This window comes from Nyctereutes procyonoides, unplaced genomic scaffold (assembly GCF_905146905.1).
Source record: "Nyctereutes procyonoides isolate TBG_1078 unplaced genomic scaffold, NYPRO_anot_genome, whole genome shotgun sequence".
NCBI lineage: Eukaryota > Metazoa > Chordata > Mammalia > Carnivora > Canidae > Nyctereutes > Nyctereutes procyonoides.
Genome location: NW_026575155.1, coordinates 6,189,765 through 6,207,401, shown reverse-complemented (window position 1 = coordinate 6,207,401; position 17,637 = coordinate 6,189,765). Strand labels below are relative to the sequence as shown.

The 17,637-nt window shown below is 47.8% G+C and overlaps 1 protein-coding gene across 2 annotated transcripts in view; it reads left to right on the top strand.

Moving 5' to 3' along the window:
- The window catches only part of URB1 (URB1 ribosome biogenesis homolog), a 91,445-nt gene extending 74,785 nt beyond the window's left edge, over window positions 1–16,660 (top strand). For both annotated transcript variants that reach the window (XM_055313378.1, XM_055313377.1), the window contains exons 31-39: window positions 6,941–7,101; window positions 7,708–7,819; window positions 9,220–9,326; window positions 10,052–10,195; window positions 11,579–11,688; window positions 12,076–12,273; window positions 13,421–13,662; window positions 14,063–14,662; window positions 15,871–16,660. In XM_055313378.1, the coding sequence (XP_055169353.1) occupies window positions 6,941–7,101; window positions 7,708–7,819; window positions 9,220–9,326; window positions 10,052–10,195; window positions 11,579–11,688; window positions 12,076–12,273; window positions 13,421–13,662; window positions 14,063–14,662; window positions 15,871–16,052 (1,856 nt within the window). In that variant the 3' untranslated portion in view covers window positions 16,053–16,660. The remainder of the gene's footprint in view (window positions 1–6,940; window positions 7,102–7,707; window positions 7,820–9,219; window positions 9,327–10,051; window positions 10,196–11,578; window positions 11,689–12,075; window positions 12,274–13,420; window positions 13,663–14,062; window positions 14,663–15,870) is intronic.
- The last annotated feature ends 977 nt before the right edge of the window (window positions 16,661–17,637 follow it).

The following is a 17,637-nucleotide window of genomic DNA, read 5'->3' as shown; positions in this document are numbered from 1 at the left end:
TTGGCACAGCAGCGTGAGGCCTGCAGGGACCCCCGGGCCGCCTCGGTTTTGGTGCAGTGGAAGACCACGGCTCCTTATTCATGCTCTTTTGCCCCTCTTTCAACTTACAGTCGTCCTTTTATGCTCTGGTGCTCGTACGTGTGAACAGATTTGCTGATCCTGCACCGCTGCCTTTCCTAACAAGATGATGGAGCTGGGTCTTCTCACTGGTGACCCCTGGGGTTGCTGTGGCCCCCCAGCCTCAGTGAACATGACATTCTGTGGCTTAGCCAGATTTTGTTTGCCAGAGTGCAGGGGCAGTGGGGACCTTTCCTGCCATTGTCCAATCACCATGCTGGGCAAGCAGAGATCTTCCTGGGAGCTTAACAGAGCCACAGGGACCAGTGTGCGGCCCGGAGGCTCTCTTGCTTCCCCCGCCTTCAGCCCCCGTGAGATCTGTTTCTTATCAAACACAAAAATAGATTTTCCATAGTCTGAAAATAGGAGATAACTCAAGTGAATTATAACAAATCACTTAGTCTGTTGCTCCCTCCCTTCAGAGATTTTAAGAGAGTCAGAAGGCAAAAAAAAAACCTTGGAAAACACTAATAAAAAAATCCTAAGATGAGGACACAGTGTTCTCAGAATCTCAAATGCCACCCTTTTTGGATGGGTGGACAGTGTCTGGGAGGCCTTTGTTGAGAGAAGTATTAAATGGTCTTTTAAATTAAGAAAATCTCCAAATACAACCTATTTTGAGTTTTATAGGCATAATACGGATAGGAAAGTTTGCTAAACATGTCTACCCTAAAGAAGATTTGTGGTAGCTTAAGATACCAATTACACTAAAATCTTTCACAACAAAGTAGAAAATCTTTAAAAGCAAAGAGGTGGATAAAGATCTAAAAATACAAAAATTAAAAAGAACAGATGAGACAAACTAGATCATTAAATTTTGCTCAGGAATACTTATCATCCAGAACCAAAGGCAGAAGCATGTTTTAAACAAATTTTGTTGTCTGATAAAGGGAAGCACACCGGTTTGTAGGGAAAGGGAAATTTCTAGCAGTAAAATGGTAAGTTGAACAGAACAGAAATCTGTGAACAGCATGTGGGCAGTGTAGGCTAGGTTTATTGTTGTTGAATCAAATCATGTGAATTTATTTCTCGAATTATTTTTAACATGTATTTTTCTTTTCACTTCTGCCCTTGGCAGAGAAGTAAGCATAAAGAATGTTTTAAGTGTGCTTTTATTGAAGCGTGATATATGGGAACGACCACAAATCCTGTGTGTGTAGTGGGAGTTTTGTTGAAAACACCCAGCTGGATGAAGGAGCAGAATGTACCGGGCAGCTCCTCAGGCCCCCTTCCTAGGCAGTACCCCCTTCCTCCCCAACAGGAGCCAGGGCCCTGTATTTGAACTTTATGGGAATGGTGCTCTACGTGATGTGTTCTTTTGTCTCAGCTCCATGCACCACGCATTGTGTTTGTGAGATTCCTTCACACTGGGTACGGAGCAGAAGCTTTCAACAGCGTGCTCACTTCCCGCACTGGCCCCTGGGTCCCAGTGTTCCTGACGTCTTGCGATCCTAAATTGGGCAGATGATCAGTTTTTAAGCGTGGCTGCCAGACGTCAGAGAAACCATAGCCTCGCGGCTCCATTTCAGCCTTTCCTGCAAATGGGAACCTATTTTCTTAACCTTCCTGCTTCCCGGTGTTGAGTCCTTGGCTGAGAAACAGGGTCAGCCAGGGCTGTTTGCAGCAGCAGCAGTGACAAATGCTTTTTCCACAGTGAATTCTTGTCCTCAACAGAACTGGGCTGATAGCTTCAGCTCATAACTCACGTACATCACAGAACAGAGAGGCCAGTGTGCAGTTCTCTGAGCCTCGTCACCAGACCATGGGGACACAGGTCCTTGTGGACTCCTCACTCACCTGCCAGGCCACCCTCGAGGAAGAGACGTGAGGATAGCTCCTGGTACTCTGGCAGCACGGCTGTACACCGCCGAAGCCCATAAACCCTGGGGGACTTTTTCTCTTAATCCTTGCTAATTGTGCTGGTTAAACCATTTCAATCCAAAGATCTGTTATCAGAAGGCCAAATTGCTATGTGCAAGCTTCCTGAAACAGAGAGTGGCGTTTATAACTATGTTTTGATAGCCTGCTATACTTTGAGCACCCCAGGGCAGCTCTCCTCCTGAAGTGTTAACAAAGCCAAGACTTCATAGAACAGCAGGTGACCACAAACATGAAATTGACTTTTCCTCAGGGACGCGTGGAAAATCCATTTGTCTTCCAGAACGTCAGTGATTACTAAAAATACCCTAGCCAGCTGAGTACTAGCTGTTTTTAGCCAGTGTAATATTGAATGTTTAGACTGTTCTCTTTCCCAAATATATTCCCTTTACATGTGTTTGGTGTATAGGTATGTAGGTGTACCTTAACACATCTCTTCTCCTAAACAAAGTTATCCTAGTTGGTTGCTTTTTTAAAGCTTTGGGGGTTTTTTCCCTGCCCCCCCTTTTTTTTTTTTTTTTTAAGATTCTGTTTATTCATAAGAGCCAGAGAGAGAGAGAGAGAGGCAGGCAGAGGGAGAAGCAGGCTCCATGCAGGGAGCCCGACATGGGACTCGATCCCGGGACCCCAGGATCATGCCCTGGGGCAAATGCAGGCACTAAGTAGCTGAGCCACTTTTCATCAAAACCAGTCACTGTCATTTGTTAGAAATGAGATTTAGTCTGTATGCTCTTAGAGCCCAAAAGTCTCCCATTTGTTCTTTTTTCATCCTTTTAATCTGCGTCTTGATATTGGAAGTGGTTTTCTGTTGACAGATATACTTGGGTTTTGCCTTTTTGAAGCCCAATCTGACCACCTCTCCCTTTTAATTAAGATGTGTACACCATGGGATCCCTGGGTGGCGCAGCGGTTTAGCACCTGCCTTTGGCCCAGGGCGCGATCCTGGAGACCCGGGATCGAATCCCACGTCGGGCTCCCAGTGCATGGAGCCTGCTTCTCCATCTGCCTGTGTCTCTGCCTCTCTCTCTGTCTCTCTGTGACTATCGTAAATTAAAAAAAAAAAAAAAAAGTGTACACCATTTACATTTAATGTGATTATTGATCTGATTCTGTTTTGTTTTCTTTGTTGGTTTTTAGCTACAGTGCGTATGTGTATGTAGCTTGAGGGTTAATAGAACTCACCTTCAATTTATTTCAGTTTACCTTCAAGTGAGATTATACTACCTCATGCATACGTAGAAGCACCTTACAGTAGAATCAATCCACTTGTGCCCCACCTCACTTTCCATGCTGTTCTTACCAGACATTTTACTGCTGTATGCTATAAGCCTCACAATATGTTTTTATTTTTGCTTCAAATTGTTAGTTACCTTTTAAGGAGATTTAAGTGTCTTATATTCACCATCTTACAGTTACCATTTCTGGTTCTCTTAACTCCTCTGTGTAGACCCAGATTTCCATCTTCTTTCATTTTCCTTCTGCCTCAAACACTTCCTTGAAGAACTTGTAGTTCACATCTGTTGATCAATTCTTCAGTTTCTTTTTAGGAAAAAAAAAAAAAAACTTTTGAAAGGTTTTAATAAGGTATAAAATTCTAGGCTGACAAGTTTGTTTTTTTCTTACTATACTTAAAAGATGCTGCCACCTGATTTTGGGTTACATTGTTTCTAACAAGAAACCTACTATCAGGATGCCTGGGGGGCTCAGTTGGTTGAGCATCTGACTCTTGATCTCAAAGTCATGAGTTCAAGCTCTGCGTTGGGCTCCATGCTCAGCACAGAGCTTACTTAAAAAAAGAAATCTGTTATTTTTATTTTGTTTCTCTGTTTGTTGTGTGATTGCTTTGAAGATTTTTTGTTTACTCATTGGTTTCAAGCAATGTAAGTAGAGTGTGCTTTAGTGTGATTTGTTTCTTGTATTTGGGGGTATTCACTGAACTTCTTGGCTCTACATTTATGAAGTTCTTGTCAATTTTTGGAAAGTTTTGGCCATTATTCAAACTTTTCAGGGACTCCAATTGCACAAATATTATTAACCTGCTTGAAAATTGTCCCACAGCTCACTGATGTTCTGTTCCAGGTTTTAATTTTTTTTTCCTCTCTGTGTTTCAATTTGGATCATTTCTGTTGCTGCCTTAGAGTTCACTGATCTCTTTGTCTATAATGTCTGATCTGCCAATAATCCCCTCCAGTGCATTTTTCATCTCAGACATTTTAATATTCATGTCTGGAACCTCAGTTTGAGTTTTTATAGCTTCTGTGTGTCCATTTAACATACTCAGTGTTTTCTCTAGCTTCTTGAACATCTAGAATACAGTTGTAGTAGTTACAACAGAATCCTAGTTCCTATTACGTTTGTTGTATCTGAGTCATTTTCATATGGATTTTTCTCTTCTAATGGGCTTTATTCCTGCTTTAACGTCTGATAATTTTTTGTTGTAAACCAGACATTATGAGTTTTACCTTGTTTGGTGCTGGATATTTTTATATTCCTGTGAACGTTCTTGAGCTTGTTCTAGGACACCTTTGAGCTACTTAGAGATGGTTTGATCCTTCCAGTCTTGCTTTGAATCTCTGTGAGGTGGCACTACAGCAGTGTTTCGCCCCACAGCTGACTTGAAATCCTTCTGAGCAGTCTGCCCTCTCCCTATGAACTGCGAGGATTTCGCCCTGGCTGGTGAGGACAGGACCTACATCCAGGCAGGTACAAGCCTGGTGTTCCCCGTGTTCCCCTTGTTCCTCAGGCTCTGGTAGCTTCCTTATGCACTCTTGCCGAGTGGCACTCAGCTGAAGACTCTGGTGCTCTGATTGGAGCTCTCTGGGCCTCTCCCTTGTGCACTTTGGCCACCTTGGCCTCCCAGTTGTGTGCTCTGTCTGCACAACTCTGAGTTCTCCTGTATCTGCCTAGGTTTGCCCTCCGTGTATCTTAGCCTAGAAATCTCCAGGCTTCGAGCTGGGACAGTGAGAAGTTTCATTCTGTTTGTTTTTTCTCTCAGAGATTGTTGTCAATTGTTGCCTCGTGTCCAATGTCTTGAAAATCCTTGTTTCATTTCTAGTTTTTTAGTTGCTTCTGGTGGACAGGTAAATCAGGTTTCTGCCACTCTCGTGGCTGGAAGTGGAAAGCCTGGTTATTCTTTGTTATGATATAAACATTGAGACAGAGGAAGGGAACAATATGTATGTGTCTGCATCACCATTGGTCACCCCTCAGGGGAGATGCTGGTGGAAGGTCCAAGGAGCTCTGCTACTCCTGAGGGAGAAGGAAACTTGATGGTTTAAAGGAATTTCTATGCTTTTGGGCAGCCACCCATTTGGAGACAATTATATGCCTATGGAGGTGTTTGGATTATGGAGAAGTAGCTGATGATTACAATTTTTCTTTTTCTTATTTATTCTCAGGTTTTTTTTAATTGCCAAAGCTTTCCTTTTAAGTCTAACTTTAAGGAAAAAGTGTTTGACCTTTTAAAAACATTATTGGTGGTATTTCTTGTATCAATAGTATATTCCAAGATTACACATTTGGGGTCGTCGTGTCAGTTGGTTTGTGTTTGGTTCCTAATTTAACCAGGTCACCAGGCAGTCTAAAGAATGTCTGTGTGGGTGATTATCATGACCAGACCTGCTGCTTAATCATTTTTAAACACAGTGACCTATCCTTGTTCTAAGGCTTTTCTTCACAGTTTTTTTTTTTTTTTAAGATTTTATTTATTTATTCATGAGAGAAAGAGAGAGGCAGAGACACGGGCAGAGGGAGAAGCAGGCTCCATGCAGGGAGCCCGATGTCGGACTCGATCCCGGGACTCTAGGATCACGCCTTGGGCCGAAGGCAGGCGCTAAACCACTGAGCCTCCCAGGGATCCCCTTTCACAGTTTTTATCACATAATTTGTGATGTGTTTATGTCGTAAAAGCATTTTATTTGTATTTATGTGTTTTTATTGTAAAAAGGCCTAGATCTTTATTAAAGAGGATTTAAAGTGTTCTGAATTTTGTTATTGGTAATCACATCCTTCAAGTTGTGATCCGATGAGTTCCCCTATATATCTGGCCTTCTCTCTTGGTCATGTCATTTCCTGAAGTGGTTGTGAGTTTTCACAAGGCCTCATGGGTGACAGACGGACATCGGCGAGCAAGCTCTTTAGACTCTAACTTTTGCTCCAGCTTGGTAAGCCGCTCTTCTGTGACATTTTTGTTTGTTTGAAGAAAGAAGTAGGGTTGGAGAATGGGTATAAGTTAACCCTTCATAAAATTGATGGGCCAGGGGCCCTGGGTGGTTCAGTGCCTTCAGCTCATCATGATCTCAGAGTTCTGGGATCAAGCCCCGCATTGGGCTCCTTCTCCCTTTGCTTTTTGCTTGTGCTCGCTCTCTCTCTCTCTCTCTCTCTCTCTCTCAAATAAATAAAATCTTTAAAAATAAGGAAATTGAAAGATCAGACAGGTTTTCACTGACTGAATTTTCTAGCCTCCCTGCCTCTTGTATTTTTAAGAGTGATGTTTGTGGCTAGGAATCCAGATGCTGCGGGCTGAACAAGATAGAGACAGGGAGCTGCTTTTCTCTGCCAGCTTCCCAGTCGTGTTTCCCTGGCCTCCGGCATGCTGGGATCTTGTATCTCAGGTCTGAATGGCACCTCCATTCTTCTCTGGCTTGTTGAATGCTTGTGAGAAGTAATGAAATAATCCTGATTGGATCGACAAGCATTTTAGAAGCTGCAAGTATGGATTATTGCCATGCAAGAGAAGATAGGCTTTTATCCAACCTAAGTGGAAGTTAAGGGGAGCTGGAGAGACTTCATTTCTTGTATCGCTCACTCATAGCTGATGTTGACAAAATGCAAAAGGAAATTTAATTCTACGTGTTACACAAGCATCGTGATCATCCCGTGTGTGTGTGTGTGTGTGTGTGTGTGTGTGTGTGTGTGTGTTAAATGCTATATTTTACTTCCATAGAATTTGTGGTGGATTGTCGAAAATTTTTGGATTCCAATTCTCTGGGCCTAACTGTCGCAGCCCTCAGCAGCTATGACCCCCAGATGCGAGCTGCAGCCTACTACGTCCTTGCAGCCTACTACTCGCACCTAGAGGGGGCACGGTTCCGAGAGCAGTCCCAGGTGAGTGGGGCTGAGGGTCCTGGGCAGACCTCAGAGACCTGGCTTTCCACTGGGTCTGGTAGAAGGATTTCTGGGGAAAACATAGGCGTGTTGGCAGGAGACTTCTGATAAAGAGCCAGGTCCATTCCCTTTTAGGGATTAATGCTGGAGATTGCTTCTAGTTCTCAACCTTTGGGGAGATTGAGAAAGCTCTCCCCTTTCAAATACTTCTTGGCTGTAGGTGGGCAAAGCAGTTCAGTTTCTCTGGTCTGAACTCCATGGTTAAGACAGCTGTTATCCAGAACACACAGAGCCCCAGAAGTCCATGCTCCAAGGTGGCAGGGAAGGGGAACAGACTGGATTGTCAAGGCGTGGGGCCAGGGGTTCTCTCTGCCCTTGTGCACATGCCTGGCTCCTCAAGGAAAAGCAGAAGTGTTTCTGAGATGGCAGTGAGCAGGGGCATTGCCATCATGAGCATCATCTTCAGTGGCCTCTGGGATGTGAAGAGTAGGCAACCCAGCAAAACTATAGTGGAAGCTGCGTAAGACAAGGCTGGTCACAGTTCTGAAAATTCTTGTCCTTTTTTTTTTTTTTTCTTTTTTTTCCTTCTTTTTTCTTGGCCTTAAGCTACTTTACCTGTTGGATGTAGTCCGGAATGGGATCCGAACGCAGAACATGAGACTCACCTTCACCTTGACTCTCTTCATTGCCAAGGCAGCCCTGCAGATTTTGAAACCAGGTACCACTGGTCCATTTTTCTGCGTTAATCCTGCAGGCGTTATCCATCACACGTGTGAGAAAGGACCTGTCCGGGTCATCCCATGCATGTAACAGTGAGCCACATGGATGTCCACAGAAGTGGACAGGGAACAAAGCATGACTGTGAGGAAGCTCTGTATGGGCCCCTGTGAGTGAAATCAGAAAAAAAAAAAAAAAAGCCCAGTGTAGACCAGTGTATACAAGATAGGCATGGAGTACGTATTTGCATTTGCTGATAGATGTGTAAACCTGGGGTACACGCATATCACAGCACTTGGGTTGGGGGGGATGTGGATCCTGCACAGGAGGGCTCCTGACATGGGAAGTCTGTCCATCAGCAGCTGCGGATCCGTACTTGGAAGTAAGAGTCTGTGTGGCTTGTGGGTCCTTAGCCAGAAGGTATCTGGTCCATGTGTCACTGCGCAGGTGCTGGCTAGGGCCCGAGAACCAGCTCCTTCTGTGACTCACCCCAAACTACCACTGCTGAGGTGGCATGAATACAGATGTTGGCACCATTACAGGCCATGGGGTTCTTGGAGTCTCACATGGTCCCATTCAGTGAGGCAGTGGCTGCCCATCTGAGGCCCCCCCCCCCCCCGGATCAGATAGCGTGTCCAAGGCCCCACAGTTCATCTCCAGCCAGGTTGCTATTAGAATTCAGATCTGGTATCCACCAATTCCTGTATAGTTTTTATGATTTTTCTTCCCCGTAGAAATTATAGGAAGGAAGAGAGTCATTTGTAGACTCTAAAAAAAGACGCTTTTTAAGAAAATGTCTTAGCAGAGGCTTCAGTGACTGGTCCAGCCTCTGCTGTCTCAGACCTCATGTCAAGGTCAGGGGCCTGGGCAGCAGTGGTCATGGGGTGGCCTCCGAGGATCCCTGCAGTCTGTACAGGATGGAAGCGGTGATCCATCCCAGAATGGGAAGCAACGCAGGGTGGAGGAGGTGTCTGTCCACATTGGTGTCGTTGCGTTCCAGAGCAAAGTGACCCTGGGTGTGTGTGAGCCTCCTGTGCTGTGACAGTGCCCTTCAGTGAGAGGCTGATGGGGGTGGGTGTCAGCCCCCAGCTCTCCGTGTGACCTGATCGAGTCTCCCTCTGCATACCTGCTGATCGGAGCTTAGTAGGAGGCTGCTGTTGTGGGGGTGGGCAACATCCCATAGTGGTTTCCGAACCGGGGGAGAAAGCCTGTATGCGGCATAGAGTGGGGCAGTCTTACTGCAGTCTGATTCTCGAGAACTGAGGATCTGGATAAGGATACAGAAGCTCCACAAGGCAGGGATTTATGCCTGACCCCCTCAACCCCTGCTCCCCACCTCCAGCAGAGCATGGGGGTGGCGCTTGGTGCCTGCGGTAAGCCACTGTCTGCCTTTGTTCTCAGAGGAGCACATGTACTTGAAGATCAACAAGTTCCTGCTGTCACATGAGTACTTGAATATGAACAAAGTGCCTGGCTTCTACCAATTCTTCTACAGCTCAGACTTTGAGGTAATGCTTCTGAAGTCCCCGAGGTCCCCAAAAGACTCCTCCATTGGACTATTAGCCCCTGCTGTCATTCTGACATGTTCCCCCAGATACTGTTGACGGTACAGCAGCATAATTGTTGGAACAAGGTCAGGAAGGGGAAAGATCACGTAGGCTCTCTTACAGAAATGCTTTTCATTCCATGCATTTGTTTTTAGGTGGCTTCTCACACCTTAAAAACTCTACTTCAGAGGCCTAAGTTTTATGGCATTCTCGTTAATATTTTCTTGGTGGATGCCTGGGTTAAGTATTAAACATGCTTTTGTAGGACACGTGTGTGAGTCAACACAGTGCAGAGTTTAAACTTGACTAGCTCCTTTACTTCTGACCTGAAGAAACTGAGTCAAATATCAAGTTTTTTTGTTTTAAGATTTTATTTATTTAAGAGAGAAGAGAGAGAGAGAGAGCACAAGTGGAGAGGAGGGACAGGAGAGAGACTCTGTGCTGAGCAGGGAGCCTGATGCAGGGCTAATTCCAGGACCCTGAGATCATGACCTGAGCCAGAGGCAGACGCTTCACCAACAGAGCCACCCAGGTGCCCCCACTATTGAGGACTTTAGATGACATACTCAGAAATGGAAATTTTTTTGCTGCCGTGTTGCCACCACTTGGAAAGAGTGGGGTTGAAGAGCCGTCAGTTAAAAGGGCTTTAACTTATTAACAGTAGTCTCTGTTTTCCTGGCTCATAGCAAAAGACAGAACGGGAATGGGTGTTCGGGATCCTACGGCAGGGGATGCGGGACAAGCACTGCTACAATCTCTACGCCAGGCGAGGAATCTTCCACATCATCCTTTCCTTCTTCAGCAGCCCTCTGTGTGACGAGGAGGCACAGGTAGGCAGGTCCCACAATCTGTTTGAAAATAAAAAGTCTGTGCTTTTTTTTTGGGGGGGGTGTTTATTTATTTGGTGGTTTGGGGGTGGGGAGAGAGAAAGAATGAGCAGGGGAGGGGCAGAGAGAGAGAGAGAGAGACAGTCTCAAGCAGACTCTGCTCCAGGTGGAGCCCGATGCGGGACTCAATCTCATGACCTTGAGATCATGACCTGAACAAAACCAGGAGTCAGGCACTGAGCCACCCAGTGCGCCCCATTTTCCCTGAAGGTTTTCTTTGGAAGTCACACCCATGTGAGTTCTCATCCCAGCCGGGACATGACCGACCTACTGATTTGCCATTAAACTGACTTCGACGAGGGAAAGTGAGATCCCATGAGTGCCTTTCATATTGCCGTGTGGGGCTGGCACCCACCACCGTCTGTCCTCTGGTGAAATGCTGCTTGTCATGGCCTCTGGGCTGTGTCCTGGCCTGAGAGTAAGGCCTGTGCAGAGGGAGGAACTGACCAAAAGTCATGAGCCTTGGAGCTGGCTTACAAAGTCTAGGGACAAATAACCTCCTTAAATGACTAAGTGCTTTCACTGAGACAGTTTTGAGCCACCAGAATGTCACTAAATGAACAGAAGCTGTAGATTCTGAAAACTCAGCTAAGAAACTAGCATCAGGAGTTAAAACCAACTGTGTCAGAGCCAACAAAAGAATCTCCTTGACCAACAGCTCGTGTGAGAGTGTGCTCAATGCCACGGGTGGTTGGAAAGAGTCACTGGGCAAAGCCTTTGGTATTTGAACTAATTGCTTGCCCCGTCAGCTTTTGCATCTGATGGTATATGAAATGTGGGTAAATGGGAGCAAGTCAGGAGTAAAATACTAACTGGAATAAACAGAATTTGGATATGGTAGTTTTTATGTTTTATGACATGTGAGAATTCTGAAACACCCAAGTAACCATTTAGGGGGCAGTCCCATTTTTTTATGTCTTCCTTTCCAGATGCTAAAACCCAAGGTACTTTTGCTGCCTCAGTTGCCCAGTTTCCCCATGAGGGCAAAATGGGCTGCTAGCTGTTTGGGCGCAGCAGGACTCCACATTCTCTCCCAGCCTCCTATCTGGGCCACGTGGTTTCTGAGCTGCAACTTCGTGCCCGTGGGTTGGTTTCCTTACGATGGACCAGCAGGAGTGGGCACCCCCGGGGCCTGGCAATTGCTGTGAAGGCCCGTGTTCTCTGGCCGGCACGGCCACCCCTCTTCCAGACTTAGCAAAGCAAGCTCTGTGTGCAGCCGCCACCTGGAAGTGTAACATACATACCATCATGTTGTTCAGCTTGTTCCTTTGTTCAAGGAAATTTGATTTTCATACCGAGAGGTAACTCTTCATTTTGGGTTTTCAGAATTGGATCCTGGAAATTCTGCAGAATGCTGCCCGGGACGCCCAGTGTGCGTATGAGATCCTACGGGACTATAGCCTTTTAACGTGGATCTTACACATCCTTGAGAGCAAGTAAGTACCTTGTGTGTGTGAGAGGTGTGTTGGATGGGAAGAGAGTTGGGTAGAGACCATGGTGTCTCCTGCTGGCTTTAGGGGTGACTGGAAATGTGCAGGAGAACCCATACTCTCCGGTTGAGATTTCAGCTGGTCATCCAGCTAGAAGGCGGACTCTGAAGCTGCATTTGTGTGGCAGGCTCCCTGTTTTGACTTCAATGCTGGGCCTTGGGGGCAGTGGTGGGGGTGAGCGGATGCAATTGCTGGGAGAGGGGACAGCCTGCCACCCACCGCCAGGTGCTGCCCCACGGACATAGTGTGGCCCGTGCTCCCACCCACCCCTGCTCCAGCCGAGGTGACCGAAGGGAGAGGATGGGGCGCTGAGCATTCTGCACTTGGTTTCAGGTTTCTGGAGACCCAGCTGCTGTCCAACATAATCTCCCTGCTGCACACACTCTGGGTGACCAACCTGGGAGACAAGGGAGTGGACTTGGAGGGCCAGCCTTCCTGCAGGCTGGGGTCCCAGGAGCCCCCGAAGCTGCTCGCCCTGCACGTGGTCAACGAGTTCCTTTATGTCCTCATCGTGCTCACGAAGCACCTGAGGTAAGCCCCGGCCCCGCCAGGCATAGGTCACTTGTGGACATCGCCTCTCAGCAGTCCCCTTGGTCACGGCTCCGCAGCCGCTGCTGATTGCAGGTGGCATCAGAAAACCTATTTTATCTGCTGCTGCTGCTGCTGCTTTTCTGCTTCAACTCTAGGGGGCTCCTTCCAAGACCCTGAGAACTCGATATTATAGAAACCTAAACATGTCCTACTGGGTCATCTTTAGTAGGCAGACGACTTGATCGTTTGATTCAAACTCGAAGTGATGTTCTGTAGAAAGAACATGTTTTCCATGACCTTAAACCTAAGAAAGTCAGGGTGTCCTGAGACTTGCCTTTGCAAGCCCACACAGACTCAGGTACCCGAGAATCTTCTAGAACATTTCAGTATTTTCATCTGGCCCCTTGGAATAATGCTCTTCACTTCCTCAGAGAGCTAAATCCTCCTCAGATTGCACTGTCGTAGAGAAAATAGAGCCTGTGCACTCACGGAGTTCTGACTTGGGAACAGAAGTATGCTGATTGGAACCAGAAGATTGATCTCAAATGGATTATAATCTCAGAGTGAGAGCTTTCTTGATAAAGCACAGGGCATTTGGCCTTTCGTCTTTATGAATTAAATTGTTAAATCAGTGCCAATAGACCCATTTTTTTATTCCAGGGTTGTCAAAAGACACATTTGGTGTTTGAGAACTAGAATTGCTATTTGAAATAATGTTAAAATTGTGTGCAGCAGATGGCAGTGAATTCCCTCGAGTTCAGAGTGGATTTCCTGCAGTGCCCATAAGCAGGTTGGCCTCGGGTGGGGCTGAGTCTGAGCGGCCTTGAGGCGCAGCGGGGTCAGCAGTCCTGCAGTGTTTGGTTAGGTGCCTGGTGCCCAGACCCTCACACTCTTCCGGGTCGCCAGGGTTTCCAAGAAATCTCTGTGCCTCTGGCATGAAGGTGAGACTCGGGTCCCCCCTGGGTGCACCTGGCTTTTTCCTGTTCTTTGTGCTGGGTCCTCCACTTCCACATCTGTTTGAAGGTACATTGAGTAGTGGGTGGACCGCTGGCGCCCTTGGGCCTGTGGCACCACCCAGCCACCGCGGTCCTGGGCTATGGGACGAGGACGCAGCTTTTGCTCAGTCTGTGACATTGGCTCCCCATAGGCCAACCTTGGCCTCCGCCCAGCTGACTCACTTCTTCGGGGCACTCGAGTCTGTGCTCAGGTACCGGGCCACCGTCATGCAGACCTTCAGCGACATGAACCGCTTCACCATGAACGAGACAGTGCTGTCCACCAAAGATGTCCTTGTTCTCCTGCACAAATGGAGCCTCCTCAAGAGAGACATGAAGCTCCAGGAGGACCTGAGAGCCGCCATTGAGAAATACCAAGTCAAGGAGTTACTGAGTGAGTGTCAGGCCCCGGCTGTCTGGCTTTCCCCACAGTGCAGCCGGCACTGTCCCTCTCTGAGCAGCATAGTCATAGCCAACAAGGCTTAGGAACAGGGTGTGTCCTCCCTCCTTGGGGAGCCCTGGCTTTGAGTCCCAGCTCTGGCACTGTCGGCGCTCACCCTGAGCGATAGCGGGTGGTTCTGGTTGTGCTGAGGATCGGATGGGTTTGTCATAAGAGTAGTGGTGACCATCACAGTCCTGTGGGAGCCAAGCAGGGGCCAGCACTTGGGACCTGTAAGCTGCCCCTCCTCCGCCTTTCCCTCCTCCCCCCTGTATTACCTGCTTGCCTGCCTTCTGCATCAGTGTGGGGAAGACAGGCATCAGTCTCACTGCCTTCCTCTATCTGTGTGTAACAGAGATGCTCAAGGATAAGAACAAGCCTATCGTGCCAGCCCGAGCCAAAGGCCCACGGGGCCGGAAAAGGAGGCCTGGGGAGGCAGAGGAGACTGCTGACCCTGAGCAACAGGCGTCTACCTTGGAGATATGCAGGGGCCTCCTGAGGTCCATACTGACCCACTGGGGGCCAGCATTCCCCAGCCCTGCACGGACCCAGGAGCCTGTGGACCAGGCCACCCCCGAGAGCGATACGCCAGGCCTCGCGTACGCCACCGCTCCCCTGGTGGTCAGCTGGGTGCTGTGGTCAGTGGCTGAGCACCCACTGAGCAGGGCGGAGACTTCAGGACTCCTCCGCTGGCTCAAGAGCCACATTTTGCCCCAGCCAGTGGTCGTGGCTGACCTTCTCAGGGACAGCGCTGTGAGGAGTAACATATTCAAGCTGTATAGCCGGTTCTGTAGTGCCGAGGAGCTGGTGGGGCCCACGCAGAGTGTTGCCTGCCTGTTCAACACAGTCATGCTGCAGTTGGTGGCGGCCCAGGGCCCCGAGCAGAGCCCCTTCCACCCGGTGATGGAGAGCCTCTGCCTCTCATGTCTGCAGGAGGAGGATGAAGCCACTCGAGGTGAGGCCGGGTCTTTGGTCCAAGGCTGAAGGGATGCATGAATGGGTGCAGGCTGGGGAGCAACCCCCAGTTCTTAGAACCCATCAGGTACTTTCGATGAAGTATTTGTGTGGCCCAGCCAGAGTTCTGAGGATCACAGATAGTTTGCCATCAGGCCCTGGACGTGAAGGGAGAGGAGGCCTTTGCCTTTGCTCTCAGGTCAGAGCCCAGTGACAATGGTATTTAAGTGGAAAGAGGTGCCCAGAACCAGTGCAGAGTGGCGGCTTTCCTGCCTTTCAGCTGTTACTCAAGGGAAGAATTACCTGTCACAGCCCGTTCCGACATACACATGGCTGCAGGCGTGTGTGTATGTGTACACTTGTACGTATATGCCCACAGTTTATGTGCTCAGCATTTAGCAGGTGCTTAGTAAAGGCTTAAATGCAGCAAAGAATGAATGACCGAAGACCAAAGGCTTTAAAAGACTGTAAGGGAGAAGACGGAGGCTGTGACCACATGTGTGTGGCCGCCTCCATCTGAGAAGATTGTTCCTTTCACCAGGGATGGGAGGGGACAGGGAAGGCGGGTAGGCCAGAGTCTGGGCAGATGAACTCCCCTGGAGAGCGACCTCTTCTTTCATCTGGATGCTGCTGGGGAGTTGAGTCTGGGCCCAGGAAACCCTTTCTCCTCACCTATTCCATTGAGGAAATGAACTGAGCCTTGGAACCTTTTCTCAAACCTCGATTCTGGTTCTCTGCACAAGTGGTCAGAACCAGGAAGAAAGTTGGCTTGTAGTAACTTTTTTTTACATTCCACACATGGTCAAATTAAAAGGTAATTTTTTTAATTTAATTTTTAACTTCTTAAAAAAGATTTTACATATTTTACACACACAGAGGGAGAAGGAGGGAGCACAAGCAGGGAGAGTGGGAGAGCCCCTGATGCAGGGCTTGATCCCAGGACCCCAGGATCACAACCTGAGCCGAAGGCAGACACTCAACCACTGAGCCCCCCAGCTGCACCTAAAAAGATAAACTTTAAAGTAACAAAGATTAACCCCAAAGTGAAGCAAAGGCATGGGCCTTAAGTTTGTCTTAAACAAACGCTCACCTCACCTCCTGATAAAGCCCCCGGGTCCCATGCATGTGCGTGGGGTGGGGGTTGGGGGATGACTGACTTTCCAGCGGAGTAGGTTTGCATCCTCATGATCTTGTCCGCCTCTTCCTCAGCCGCTGCAGCATTCCTGGTGTCTCTCTACATTAAGGACATCTGGCTGGGGGCTCAGCGGCCAGACACCCTCTTAAGTCATGTCCAAATGATCTGTGACGCCGCAGAGGACACGCCAGGTGGTGATGAGGAGGCCATCGTCATCCTCTGCAAGGACATCGCCGCCTCAGTCCCCTATGCTTGACGCCCTGCCACCTGACACCTCCTGGCACCAGGTTCTAGAAGTTTCATTGAGTCAGGATTTCCAAGCAAGGCTTATATAATGACAAGTTCTGTCCATATTAACTCAGTTTCCTGACAAGTGAAGCTGACTTATTTAAGTCACCAATAAGTATTAAGCTCAAGGGACTGTGCATACAACGTGGTCTAAGCTGTGATGGCATGGGTCCGTCTGGGCCACAAGCCTGTTCAGTGTTCCAAAAGGTAAGACCCTTCCTCTCGGCTTTGTTGCTCTTGAAAGAAAAGACCTCAAATTGAAGTAACATTTCTGAGTACCTAAGGGATTTGTAGATATTTAAGCTAAAATGTCCAAGAATATGATATGTCAGATAAAAGAGTGTGAAACGTTTCAGCTTTTCTTTCCATGAGAAGTCTTGCAAAGCTTTGTATAACTTTCTGAGTGAGCTCCTGCCCGTAATTATTTTAGTAAGTAAAAGGGTGTTATGCTAGATCCTTAGAGTATAAAATTGATTTGACCTGTGCTTTGGGAAGAGAGCCTGTATTTTTTTTAAACTGTCTCAAAAGAGGGATTTGGGATTTTTATAACTTGTTAATAAATGTCTATTTTTGTTAGGCTTTTGTGTTTTTCTTGATTGATATTAATAGGTCATTTTGTTTCACAGAAACCTATGTTTTAGAGGTCAAGATTTGGCTTTTCAGGTTCCTGTATTAATTGGAGCAGCAGCTGACAAACCTCAGGAGAGCTCTGGCCTGGGGACTTAGAGCTCCGAGTGCCCACTCCCCTCTTGCGCAGCTTGGCCCCTGGGGGCTGGTCACAGGTCACAGGTCAGCACAATAGCGTTCCTGTCCATCGGCTCAGCTCAAGCATTTACACTTTCATATTCCTCCAATCTTCCTTAGGCTCATTTCTAGTTGTTTCTCACGATTTAGGATTTTTTTTTTTTTTAAATTCATGAGAGACACAGAGAGGCAGAGACATACGCAAAGGGAGAAGCAGGCTCCCTGTGGGGAGTCCAATGCGGGATTCAATCTCAGGACCCCAGGATCATGACCTGAGTGAAGGTAGATGCTCAACCACTGAGCCATCCAGGCGTTCCAACAATTTAGGATTTTTAACCAGGTTACAAGTAATGCTTCTCTGCCTCCAGTCCCCTCACCACATATGGGCTCATTGTCTAGAAAACAGGGAACAGCTGCCTCCTCTCCCCATCTTCCCCCAAACACCCACAACCATGTTTTTGGAGACCATCCCTAAGTCAGAATCCTGTGTTTAGATTCAAGTAAGAAGGGCCACATGCTCTTTCTCACTCCCCACACCCCCCCACATCCCTCCATTCCCCCATTGCCGTGTCTCCAGAGCTCATCAGTCTCCCCTCCCTCATCTCCCTTCTAACCCACAGCCCCGAGTCAGGTGAGGCCAAGCGGACCTTCCTCTGGAGAAATTGTCAGTCTGCCTTGGGGAGGGGGTGGGGTGGTTCTGTGGTCTCTGTACTTTGGTGCTGTCTCTGCTGGAGCCAGACCGTTGAGCACTAGAGGACTGATCCTTCGGAGAACTCAGACCAGAGGTCCCATAACGTCACCCAGACGGG